General features: G+C 49.6%; 1 protein-coding gene across 2 annotated transcripts in view; it reads left to right on the plus strand.

The window, feature by feature from the left end:
• Positions 1 to 12,500, plus strand: part of LOC142466931 (arf-GAP with SH3 domain, ANK repeat and PH domain-containing protein 1-like) — a 107,639-nt gene that overhangs the window by 23,441 nt on the left and 71,698 nt on the right. For both annotated transcript variants that reach the window (XM_075572579.1, XM_075572580.1), the window contains exons 8-9: positions 5,187 to 5,273; positions 12,255 to 12,355. In XM_075572579.1, coding sequence (XP_075428694.1) covers positions 5,187 to 5,273; positions 12,255 to 12,355 — 188 coding nt within the window. The remainder of the gene's footprint in view (positions 1 to 5,186; positions 5,274 to 12,254; positions 12,356 to 12,500) is intronic.

Consider the following 12,500-nt stretch of genomic DNA (forward strand, 5'->3'; position numbering starts at 1 on the left):
CCATATACACACACACACACACACACACTTTCTCTCCCATATATATACACACACACACACACTCTCTCACTCTACACACACAGGGGGGTCGGAAGAGAGGAAAGGCCGCGATCAGTACCAGTACCACCACCCCGCTCCCCCCCTCGCGCAGGCAGCGGGAGCGCCGGGGACAAGGGGGGAAAGAAACCTCCCGCTACCACCGCACGGCAGGCAGCGGGCGCGCCGGGCACATGGGGGGAAGAAACCCCCCGCAACCACCGCACGGCAGGCAGCGGGAGAACCGGGCACATGGGGGGAAGAAACACCCCCCCCCCCCGCTACCACCTCCATGCAGGCAGCGGGACCGCAGGGGACGTGGGGGGAAGAAACCCCCCCCGCTACCACCGCACGGCAGGCAGCGGGAGCACCGGGGACGAGGGTGGATCAGGGGGAAGCGGGGACCTGAGGGGGCATCCCTGCTCCCATCTCCCGCCCTGCGGGCTGACATGGGGGGGAAGCGGGGACAGGAGAACACCCCCACTACCACCTCCATAACTGCGGGCAGCGGGAGCGCCGGGGACAGGGGGGGAAGGCACAGATAATACTTACTGTGTCCAACAGTGGAAAAAGAATGGCCGTTCGTTGGGGGCGGACTCATTTAGAGCCTGGCCGCGCGCCCACAAAGCCTGGGAGCACGCGCCAATCAGCAGTCAGGTAGGGGGAGTTTTGTTTTTTTTTTTTTTTCAGCGCGAGCAGGGAAATTTATAAAAACAAACACGTGTGCTGCTTGGGCCAATATTTACTCACCCGGAGGTTAAATCCACTCGCCCCGGGCGTGTAAATGTATAGCATTGTCGAACACTGTATATATATATATATATATATATATAAAAAGATGGCCACAGTATTCTGAAGCCAGGGTCACGTGTGATGTGTGAATAGCCCCAGATAGCTTTAACTCAGCCCCCTTTCCAAATCACGCCAAGTTTTATAATATTTCCTTCACTTTATTGGAAAAGCAGCAGTGAATACAGGTTCTTGTTGGATGTTGTGTAGTTGTGAGTTTGTAGTTAAGGGCAGGTAGAAAGAGATGTCCTTGCCATAGGAGTGTGACAGGAAGGTACTACTCACTCAGTCAAAGTCAGGAATGAAAAAGGAAGTGTGGGGGAAGCTGGGTAAAAGGAATAGTCTTGCGACAGACTATCTGTCAGCAAAACAGGGGGGAGGGCGGAATAGTCCATTCTAGGAGAGATCTGAGAAGCTGCAGTAGCAACTCACTGATTACATGCTAGAGGCAGGGAAGGCAACATTGTAACATATCACACAGGCACAGTGTGTGTGTGTGTGTGTGTGTGTGTGTGTGTGTGTGTGTGTGTGTGTGTGTGTGTGTGTGTGTGTGTGTGTGTGTGTGTGTGTGTGTGTGTGTGGAGCAAACTACATGCAGCTGAAAATAAGAAACTGACAGGCAAAAGCTTCAAAAAATGGAGGGAGTGAACAGAGAGAGCAAAAAAGGGAATACTTGTTCCATGACACACACACACACACAGGGTAATATGCCCAAAAAGATGGCATTTGCAGTAAAGGGATTGAGGTATATATCACAAACAAATCACCGAAGTGATCCAATATACCAGCACAACACGGCAACTGAAGACAAAAGGTGATTTGTTATGTCCATGATGCAGACAAGAAGCCCGACATCCCAGTCCCCAGGGGAAATAGTTGGGCTTCCTGTCTGCATCATGGACATAATAAATCACCTTTTGTCTTCAGTTGCCGTGTTGTGCTGGTATATTGGATCACTTCGGCGATTTGTTTCTGAGATATATATACACATACATATATACATACAGACACGTTCCTACAATGGTCTTTAAGAAGCTAGCCTACAATTAGAGAAAATTATTTTGAATTGCAATTTTTGAAAAATATATGAGGTGTGTCGTACTCGATCTCTCAATATGTGTGTGTCTGTGTGTGTCCAGAGTTCAAACACTCAAGATTTAAAAAAATATATCTAATTAGTAAGTGCAAAAATTAATGTATTTACATTTTAGGTATGAAAACATAATAGGACAAAATGATCCTGAATAAAGTGCATAAGATCGGGCTGATCAAGTGCAATCAGAGACAATTACAACACAAACAGCAATGCAACGCAAATGCTACCAGAAAACCTTCTCGCCTATTTAGCAAAAAGTCAATAGGTTCAGGCACCTTAGAGGAGAGACTCTGTGTTTCAGGCACAAGCAAAGCCCTGTGTCGAGAGTCTTTTTATTTATTTTTTACCCATATACGATTCTGTTCTGGAGCGTGGAAAGTGTTGGCAAATAGTTTTATTGAGACAGAATGTGAAGACGGGTCCCCCAGTGTCCAGGTACTAACCTGCGCACGTTTCTGTAGCACGCCTAAGATCTGCTGTCCAGTCCCATTCCACACATTATTCCCGCGCGTTTCTGTAACACGCCTAAGATCTGCTGTCCAGTCCCATTCCACACATTCTTCCCGCGTGTTTCTGTAACACGCCTAATATCTGCTGTCCAGTCCCATTCCACACATTCTTCCCGCGTGTTTCTGTAACACGCCTAAGATCTGCTGTCCAGTCCCATTCGACACATTCTTCCCACGCGTTTCTGTAACACGCCTAAGATCTGCTGTCCAGTCCCATTCCACACATTCTTCCCGCGCGTTTCTGTAACACGCCTAAGATCTGCTGTCCAGTCCCATTCCACCCATTCTTCCCGCGTGTTTCTGTAACACGCCTAAGATCTGCTGTCCAGTCCCATTCCACACATTCTTCCCGCGAGTTTCTGTAACACGCCTAAGATCTGCTGTCCAGTCCCATTCCACACATTCTTCCCACGCGTTTCTGTAACACGCCTAAGATCTGCTGTCCAGTCCCATTCCACACATTCTTCCCGCGTGTTTCTGTAACACGCCTAAGATCTGCTGTCCAGTCCCATTCCACCCATTCTTCCCGCGCGTTTCTGTAACACACCTAAGATCTGCTGTCCAGTCCCATTCCACACATTCTTCCCACGCGTTTCTGTAACACGCCTAATATCTGCTGTCCAGTCCCATTCCACACATTCTTCCCGCGTGTTTCTGTAACACGCCTAAGATCTGCTGTCCAGTCCCATTCCACACATTCTTCCCACGCGTTTCTGTTACACGCCTAAAATCTGCTGTCCAGTCCCATTCCACACATTCTTCCCGCGAGATTATGTAACACGCCTAAGATCTGCTGTCCAGTCCCATTCCACCCATTATTCCCGCGCGTTTCTGTAACACGCCTAAGATCTGCTGTCCAGTCCCATTCGACACATTCTTCCCACGCGTTTCTGTAACACGCCTAAGATCTGCTGTCCAGTCCCATTCCACACATTCTTCCCGCGCGTTTCTGTAACACGCCTAAGATCTGCTGTCCAGTCCCATTCGACACATTCTTCCCACGCGTTTCTGTAACACGCCTAAGATCTGCTGTCCAGTCCCATTCGACACATTCTTCCCACGCGTTTCTGTAACACGCCTAAGATCTGCTGTCCAGTCCCATTCCACACATTCTTCCCGCGCGTTTCTGTAACACGCCTAAGATCTGCTGTCGGGTCCCATTCCACACATTCTTCCCGCGTGTTTCTGTAACACACCTAAGATCTGCTGTCGAGTCCCATTCCACACATTCTTCCCGTGTGTTTCTGTAACACGCCTAAAATATGCTGTCCAGTCCCCTTCCCCACATTCTTCCCGTGTGTTTCTGTAACACGCCTAAGTTCTGCTGTCCAGTCCCATTCCACACATTCTTCCCACGGGTTTCTGTAACATGCCTAAAATCTGCTGTCCAGTCCCATTCCACACATTCTTCCCGCGTGTTTCTGTAACACGCCTAAGATCTGCTGTCCAGTCCCATTCCACACATTCTTCCTGTCGCAGGAGTGACGGCACGCTGATAATGAGAGAGCACATTTAATGACTAGGCATATTGTATCACACGTGCGCTCCATAAGACGCCTTCTAACACAACGTAGACAGGCCAGCTTTCAGCTCGTTATCGAAAGAAAAGAAATGCGTTGTATGCTATATTAAGCGTAATTTTGTTATTAAAGGGGCAGTTCCCCCTTGCCCCATATTTGTTGACTCTCCTCTGATCCTGGAGGTGAACAGCATTAATTTAATCTCCGGGGACCCCCTGCTTCGTAAGATTACTCACCTGTAAAGTTAGCGCTGGTACCACCCCCTCCAGGGGAAACAATGGAAACAATAGGGAAGGTGGTTTAAATCCCCGATGTGGCAAGGTCCGACATCATCCGTCACGGCTTCCTATTGGCCAGCGCGATGAGGGTTATTTAAATACGCGGAAGCACCGGTCCTAGCTTTATAGTTCTGTATCTCGGCCCTGGAGCGGAAATGAACGCGGTTCAAAAGGGAGGTGGCAGGGGTAAACTGCCCCGTTTTACATGTGGCTAGTATGAAAATGATCACCCACGGTGACCTGCCCTGCTTTACGACACACACGTGCTGCAGCATGTTAACGTGTTCAGCTTATTATGGCTCGGGCCATAATCAACATGTGCAACTTTACTAGACGTATGCCGTTGGCAGGCCTGCGTTTATTGTAACATTATATTTCTCCCTTCCTACAGTACATCCAACAAACAAAACCAAATAGCTCAACACAAGTACACGCACAATCGGGGGGGGGGGTGGGGGGGCAATTAAGCGGATAAGTTTATACATATATGGAAGGGGTCGCATAGAGATGTAGCAGGACTCACTGTGTGTGTTTGCGAGGTCACTCTCGGGTTCCCGCAACACGGAGGGAATAACGCTGCGGAGAGTCTGATTTCCCCCCCACCCCCGCAGAGCGCGGTTGCAGCAGACACGGCCCCCAGCCCTGGCGCTATTGCTACATCTGTAACTAAAAGGAGAGACCATTGCCACAATATTTATGCCTTGATACATAGACCCTACTGTGTGTAAAGTGATTATCCTAATCAGGTCTAGGAGGGTGAAACAATATGTGGGAGAGGCTGATCCCACTAAGGTTTAGTGGGATAGCTGATGGGTTTTAAGGAGACCCCATTACCGATGAGTCAGTTTATGGCTGAAGAAAAGAATGAGTGGGCAGTAAAACACGAGATTAAAAACAACAAACCTCTCCCATCCCTGTGAGATTTAATTTCGGGCGTTCCTTTTGTCGCAAACTTTAGATCAAGGGCAGGCAAGAAGAGGAGAAGAAGCAGTTGTGTGGTCTGCGGGACCAGCTGAGAACTACAATCCAGCCCGAGCCCAAAGAGGTAAAGATTTCCCTTGTGCGTCTATTCGGTATTGTTACCCATCGTTGTGCTCTTCCCATCGTACCCATGGCTACTTCCTAGTGCAGGGCTGGCCAACTCCAGTCCTCAAGGGCCACCAAGAGGACAGGTTTTAAAGATATCCCTGATTCAGCACAGATGGCTCAAGTCGTTGACTGAGCCACTACTTGATCCTCCTGTGCTGAAGCAGGGGTATCCTTAAAACCTGACCTCTTTGGTGGTCCTTGAGGATAGGGGCTGGCCACCCCTGTCCTAGTGTATAGAATAACATGTAGTAGCCTGCAGCAGAATGTGTAACCCGGGCACGCTCCAGTTGTACAAAGAGGGTCACACGATTCCACCTCTTCAAATAGATACAGATGTAACCCGCTTTATTTTACCTGTAGTGGCTCATACTCCATTTGCTGGCAGAGGGGCCAGCCCTGCATTGATCTGGCAGAGGGGCCAGCCCCGCATTGATCTGGCAGAGGGGCCAGCCCCGCATTGATCTGGCAGAGGGGCCAGCCCCGCATTGATCTGGCAGAGGTGCCAGCCCCGCATTGATCTGGCAGAGGGGCCAGCCCCACATTGATCTGGCAGAGGGGCCAGCCCCGCATTGATCTGGCAGAGGGGCCTGTCCTGCATTGATCTGGCAGAGGGGCCTTTCCTGCATTGATCTGGCAGAGGGGCCTTTCCTGCATTGATCTGGCAGAGGGGCCCGCCCCGCATTGATCTGGCAGAGGGGCCTTTCCTGCATTGATCTGGCAGAGGGGCCCGCCCCGCATTGATCTGGCAGAGGGGCCCGCCCCACATTGATCTGGCAGAGGGGCCAGCCCCGCATTGATCTGGAAGAGGGGCCAGCCCCGCATTGATCTGGCAGAGGGGCCTGTCCTGCATTGATCTGGCAGATGGGCCAGCCCAGTATTGATCTGGCAGAGGGGCCAGCCCCGCATTGATCTGGCAGAGGGGCCTGTCCTGCATTGATCTGGCAGAGAGGCCAGCCCCGCATTGATCTGGCAGAGGGGCCAGCCCCGCATTGATCTGGCAGAAGGGCCAGCCCCGCATTGATCTGGCAGAGGGGCCAGCCCCGCATTGATCTGGCAGAGGGGCCAGCCCCGCATTGATCTGGCAGAGGGGCCAGCCCCGCATTGATCTGGCAGAGGGGCCAGCCCCGCATTGATCTGGCAGAGGGGCCAGCCCCGCATTGATCTGGAAGAGGGGCCAGCCCCGCATTGATCTGGCAGAGGGGCCTGTCCTGCATTGATCTGGCAGAAGGGCCAGCCCAGTATTGATCTGGCAGAGGGGCCAGCCCCGCATTGATCTGGCAGAGGGGCCTGTCCTGCATTGATCTGGCAGAGAGGCCAGCCCCGCATTGATCTGGCAGAGGGGCCAGCCCCGCATTGATCTGGCAGAAGGGCCAGCCCCGCATTGATCTGGCAGAGGGGCCAGCCCCGCATTGATCTGGCAGAGGTGCCAGCCCCGCATTGATCTGGCAGAGGGGCCAGCCCCGCATTGATCTGGCAGAGGTGCCAGCCCCACATTGATCTGGCAGAGGGGCCTGTCCTGCATTGATCTGGCAGAAGGGCCTGTCCTGCATTGATCTGGCAGAGGGGCCTTTCCTGCATTGATCTGGCAGAGGGGCCCACCCCGCATTGATCTGGCAGAGGGGCCTTTCCTGCATTGATCTGGCAGAGGGGCCTGCCCTGCATTGATCTGGCAGAGGGGCCTGCCCTGCATTGATCTGGCAGAGGGGCCTGTCCTGCATTGATCTGGCAGAGGGGCCAGCCCCGCATTGATCTGGCAGAGGGGCCAGCCCCGCATTGATCTGGCAGAGGGGCCAGCCCCGCATTGATCTGGCAGAGGGGCCAGCCTCGCATTGATCTGGCAGAGGGGCCAGCCTCGCATTGATCTGGCAGAGGGGCCTGTCCGGCATTGATCTGGCAGAGGGGCCAGCCCAGCATTGATCTGGCAGAGGGGCCTGTCCTGCATTGATCTGGCAGAGGGGCCAGCCCCGCATTGATCTGGCAGAGGGGCTTGTCCTGCATTGATCTGGCAGAGGGGCCTGTCCGGCATTGATCTGGCAGAGGGGCCAGCCCAGCATTGATCTGGCAGAGGGGCCTGTCCTGTATTGATCTGGGAGAGGGGCCTTTCCTGCATTGATCTGGCAGAGGGGCCAGCCCAGCATTGATCTGGCAGAGGGGCCAGCCCCGCATTGATCTGGCAGAGGGGCCAGCCCCGCATTGATCTGGCAGAGGGGCCAGCCCCGCATTGATCTGGCAGAGGGGCCTGTCCTGCATTCATCTGGCAGAGGGGCCAGCCCCCGCATTGATCTGACAGAGGGGCCAGCCCCGCATTGATCTGGCAGAGGGGCCTGTCCTGCATTGATCTGGCAGGAAAGGGGTTAATGTTGCTGCCCTCCCATCGTGATATCACAAAGCGTTTCTCCCGCGGTGTTCCTGCTGCAGGAATAACTGTTATATGAACGTTTTGCTCCGACCTGTGTCGGTGTGTTCCCTGTCTTGTAATGACATTGTAAAGCACTGCGTATGGGGTCAGTGCTATAAAAATATACATGAATACGTGTGCAGTGCACTTACCTTCATATATACGCTGCTCGGTGATGGAGCTTAAAGCAGCAGCACATGGGAAATCTTCGCTGTGCGTTCTTTCTTATAGATCCGTTCTGTGGTATTAGATCAGGGGTGTGCAAACTGTGGGGCAGAAGCTTTTTTGGGGGGGGGTGCGGCATTTACAGAGGCCCCGTGCTTCCCCGGAGCTTCTGCCGGGGATCGTGCGAGGTCTCTGTAACTTGACTTACCTTAACTTTCCAGCGACTCATCGCCATGGCAACGTGACGTCGCATGACCCCGGGGCATCATGTGACGTCGGAGCCAAGGGGGGCCTGAGCAAGCGAGGAGAGCAGGCACTGGGGTACAGGGAGAATAGTTTGCGCCCCCCTGTATTACATAATAGTGACTGCGGTTTTTTCAATGATTTTTAAATTATTATTATTCAACTCTTTATGGCATTTTTACTGAGTTTTAAAGCATCCTTTGATTTCTACACTTTCCTGTTTGTGATCATTTGTTGCCAATGTTCTCAGCAGTTCGTGCTGCAAACTGTAACAATACATAATGTTACCTTAGTAATATATGGATAGCAACCGGCTCTTGCCGGCGGCGAGTGGGTCATGCGTGGTCGGTGCGGGCCTTTCGCGCATGCGCGAAAATTGTCCCGGTTTTTAACTGCAGAAAAATGGTCGCAGTATCCTAGACTCGTTGTCACTGCTGTGTCTTGTATGGCGGACGGCTTTGCCTCATTTTTTGTTCTACCTCACTTCATCAACTTTAACACGGTAAGTAAAGAAGGGAAGATGTTTTACAGTATGTAAGTACAGTGTGTCTCTCGTGTGATGTAGGGAGGACGCCCCAATGGATGTCCAATAGGATCAATTATTTTGTTTATATCTATATGTTTTGTCGTGCCATAAGTATGGGTCATTTAGGTCAATGTTTTGGCCAAAGCATATCAGGCTGTAACCACGTGGAGGTGACCCCATCAGCAGGTCATACACTACCAGCTGTGTACTGTCCCCACAGCAAAGAGAAAAGGTGCAGCTGTAGCCAGCGTTACCTTACTTACTGATAACGCAGGATATCAGCGTGTTCAGAGGATCACCGTGCTGCGGAAGATGAAATAACCCTGGCTACATCTGTAGTTGAAAGATTTGGGGCCCCAGTGGGAAATTGTTGAATTTTGACCATGTGCGTACATTGAAAAAGCTGATTTACGCTCTCTCTTCTGTTCCAGATATGGGGGGTGGGTTTATGGGAGGGGTGGCTAACCAGTTTGCAAGGGCCTCTTACAGGTCAGGTTTTCAGGATATTCCTTCTTCGGCACAGGTGGCTCAATCAGTGGCTCAGTCAAAGACTGAGCCACCTGTGCTGAAGCAGAGATATCCTTAAAACCTGACCTGGTGGTAACCCTTGAGGACTGAAGTTGCCTGCCCCTGGTTTGGGCGGTCACATGATCGCGATGCTAGAAGTCATGTGATCCTGGTGCTGTAATGAACCGCTCATTCCACCGCCTAAGGCGGAGTCAATCCGCTTCTAACGTCCTTATTCCTGTCCCATTTCTCTCCCTCGCTTTCCAAAGTTCAGAAGAGTAAGTTCATCGATTTTTTCTTATTTCGTGGATCTCATTTCGGCTTTTTCTTTTCCGCCGCTCAGCGTTCATTTCATAAATATCACAATCTGACATTTTCACAGAGCTCGGTTTAGTTTACACAAGTCTTTGTTAAGGATCCAAAGTCAACAATCGCCTTCCAAACTCGGAAACTCACTGTCCAATATTTCTTCAGCGTGTGTGTGTCTGTATGTATATGTGTATAATATAAATATATATATATATATATACACACACACACACACACACACACACACACACACCGCACAGAGGGTAATATGCCCAAAAAGATGGCATTTGTGGTGCACGGTAAAGGGATTGAGGTATGTATCAGAAACAAATCACCGAAGTGATCCAATATATCAGCACAACACGGCAACTGAAGACAAAAGGTGATTTGTTATGTCCATGATGCAGAGAAGAAGCCCGACATCCCGGTCCCCAGGGGAAACGTCGGGCTTCCTGTCTGCATCATGGACATAATAAATCACCTTTTGTCTTCATTTGCCGTGTTGTGCTGGAACATTTCGGTGATTTGGATCTGATATATATGTCTAAGACATGTGAATGTGCTCACAAGTGATATTCTTTATTGGCTATATGCTAACGGGGGAGGTTTCTTGTCACCTTTTTCACCCACCATAAATTAAAATATGTGTATGTGTATATATATATATATATAAAACACACAAAAAAGTATGTTGCTCAACACAAATATATGTGGTTAACTCAGGCCCTAAATAATACTAACTAGTTAATTTGGTAAAAATATATTAATCCAAAAATAAGTCAGTAAAATATAAAGGGAAGAGCCTGATGGTGCTAGGGGATAAGTATAATTATAAAACACACAATTGAAAGGACAAAGACAATCCTCTTAATAGCACTCTAAATTACACCAACAAAAATCTAAAAAAGAAAGATATAGCTCATATATATACACATACTGTACATATATACATACACACGTTCCCACAACTGTCTTTAAGCAGCTAGCCTACAATTATAGAAAATTATTTTGAATTACAATTTGAAAAATATATAAGAGGTGTGTCGTACTCAATCTCAATATGTGTGTGTTCTGTCAACTTCTGTCAACCTAGTGATGTGTTGGAGGTTTGGGGAATTTAAAATGGCCACAGACAGGAAGCTGTGACGTGTGGATTCAGTTCCTATCTGCAGGTTGTGGCCCTTTCTCTCCCTGTCAGTAGATAACGACTGGAGGTTGATTTGTGTTATACTGCCCATCAGACACTGGCCCATTTATTTTGATGAACATATTTGGTATTTATTAATTTATTGATCTACATATTGGTGGAGCCTCCATATGATTATGAACACTGAAGTTCTGCATGAGGAGAATAGACACACAGGTACCCATTTGGTATGCCGTGGTGATGTCTTCTACTTGCTAGGGAAGATTTTAGTACCATTCATTTGAATGGGGCTAAAATCTCTGTGCTAGGGAACAACACCTCTTCACTGCATTAAGAATAGGGGTTCAGGATCCATACATTAATAAGTGGCACTGCAGCATAAGAAGACTTGGCAGTTATTCATGGCTAGGGTTTGCCAACTGTCCAGAACTTACTGGCGATGTCCAACCGGTATACTGAATGTCCCCTGTCCAGCCTCAAGCTTATCACTCGTGCTGGTTGAAGAGGACGGTGTCCCAAATGAATGTAGTTTTTGACTAGAGCTTAGTTGCAGACTGGCATTGACTGGAGGTATACAGGAGGAGGTGTGAGAAGGTAAAGAGGAAGGCTTATCCACCTCTCTATATCGCATTAACTACCACCACTCGGCAGATGTTTCACAGTGGACATCTCCAAAAGCTGATAGCTCACAGGTTTGTGGGACCCACACTCGCTGCACAGCTTTGATGTCAGCATTGATTCCGTTAGGCTGAGTCCCCGCTGGCACTGAGCTCGCTGGCGCTCAAAGCATGCGCGGCGGGTGTCCTGCGTCTGCTCGCGCGGGGGGGAGGGGGGGCCGCATTGCCGAATATTGAGCGAGCTGTTAAGTATAAAAATGTTATTTACCTGAGCGCCGGTGAGCGTGTGTGCACGCGCATACCCGCGGGCGCATCGCGTGAGCAGGGACTTGCATATATATATATATATATATGCAAGTCACCTCACCAAGCACCGCCCGCTCAGCGAGCTCAGCGCTAGCGGGGACGCAGCCTTATAAGTATTTGGTGGCCAGTTCAAAACACTGAAAGCTTAGGCTCATCAACATTTACGGGGTATGTGGAGGGGTCTTGTGGGATGAGAAGGGAGGTCCCTTATCAGTTTTGAACAAATGAAGATATTTAAGTGATAACATTACATATGAACATTCAGTTTATACATGGGAAGAAATCAGAGTTTGTGGGACTCATTTGATTAGATAAGAAGGTTATTGGCCATCAATATCATCATCAACCGCAATTCTTTCCCCCATATCACCTGCGCGTCATTGTCAGTCATGTCGCACTGTGCATATTTGACATGGCTTTATGGCCCAGATACACCAAGCAGTGCTAAGGAAAACTCGAGATGTTATTGCCCAAAATTGGTACATTTCTGATCAACTTGCATGCACTAATTTTTGAAGATGGCGTCTCCACTCTTCCTTCAGCACTGCCTGATGTATCTGGGCCCTATGTTGTTTAACCGCACCAGCTTTTTAACACATTACCATACTCTGCTGCTTCCACTCTTTCAGCTAATAAATATAACCCCCAATGTTTATTCTGCATGCATGGCGGATTAAATATATATATATTTATTGTATTATTATTGTTGCTGCTCCCAGGATTCAATCAGCAAGCAGTTGGTTTACAGCATGCATCAACTGCAAGGAAATGTGCAGTATGGAACGGAGAAACACGGGAACCTATACAAAAAGAGTGACGGGTACGTATCTCCCTGCATCCCTGCTCTGTTATTGCCATGTCGTGCAGACTGCTCCAGGGATTATGGAAATAGGCCTAATGTTCCTCCTTGGACCAAAGTACACTAATTATGGGCAGGCTCACCAACAGCTTGTATGGGTAGGGTG

Source organism: Ascaphus truei, chromosome 15 (assembly GCF_040206685.1).
Source record: "Ascaphus truei isolate aAscTru1 chromosome 15, aAscTru1.hap1, whole genome shotgun sequence".
Taxonomy (NCBI): Eukaryota; Metazoa; Chordata; class Amphibia; order Anura; family Ascaphidae; genus Ascaphus; species Ascaphus truei.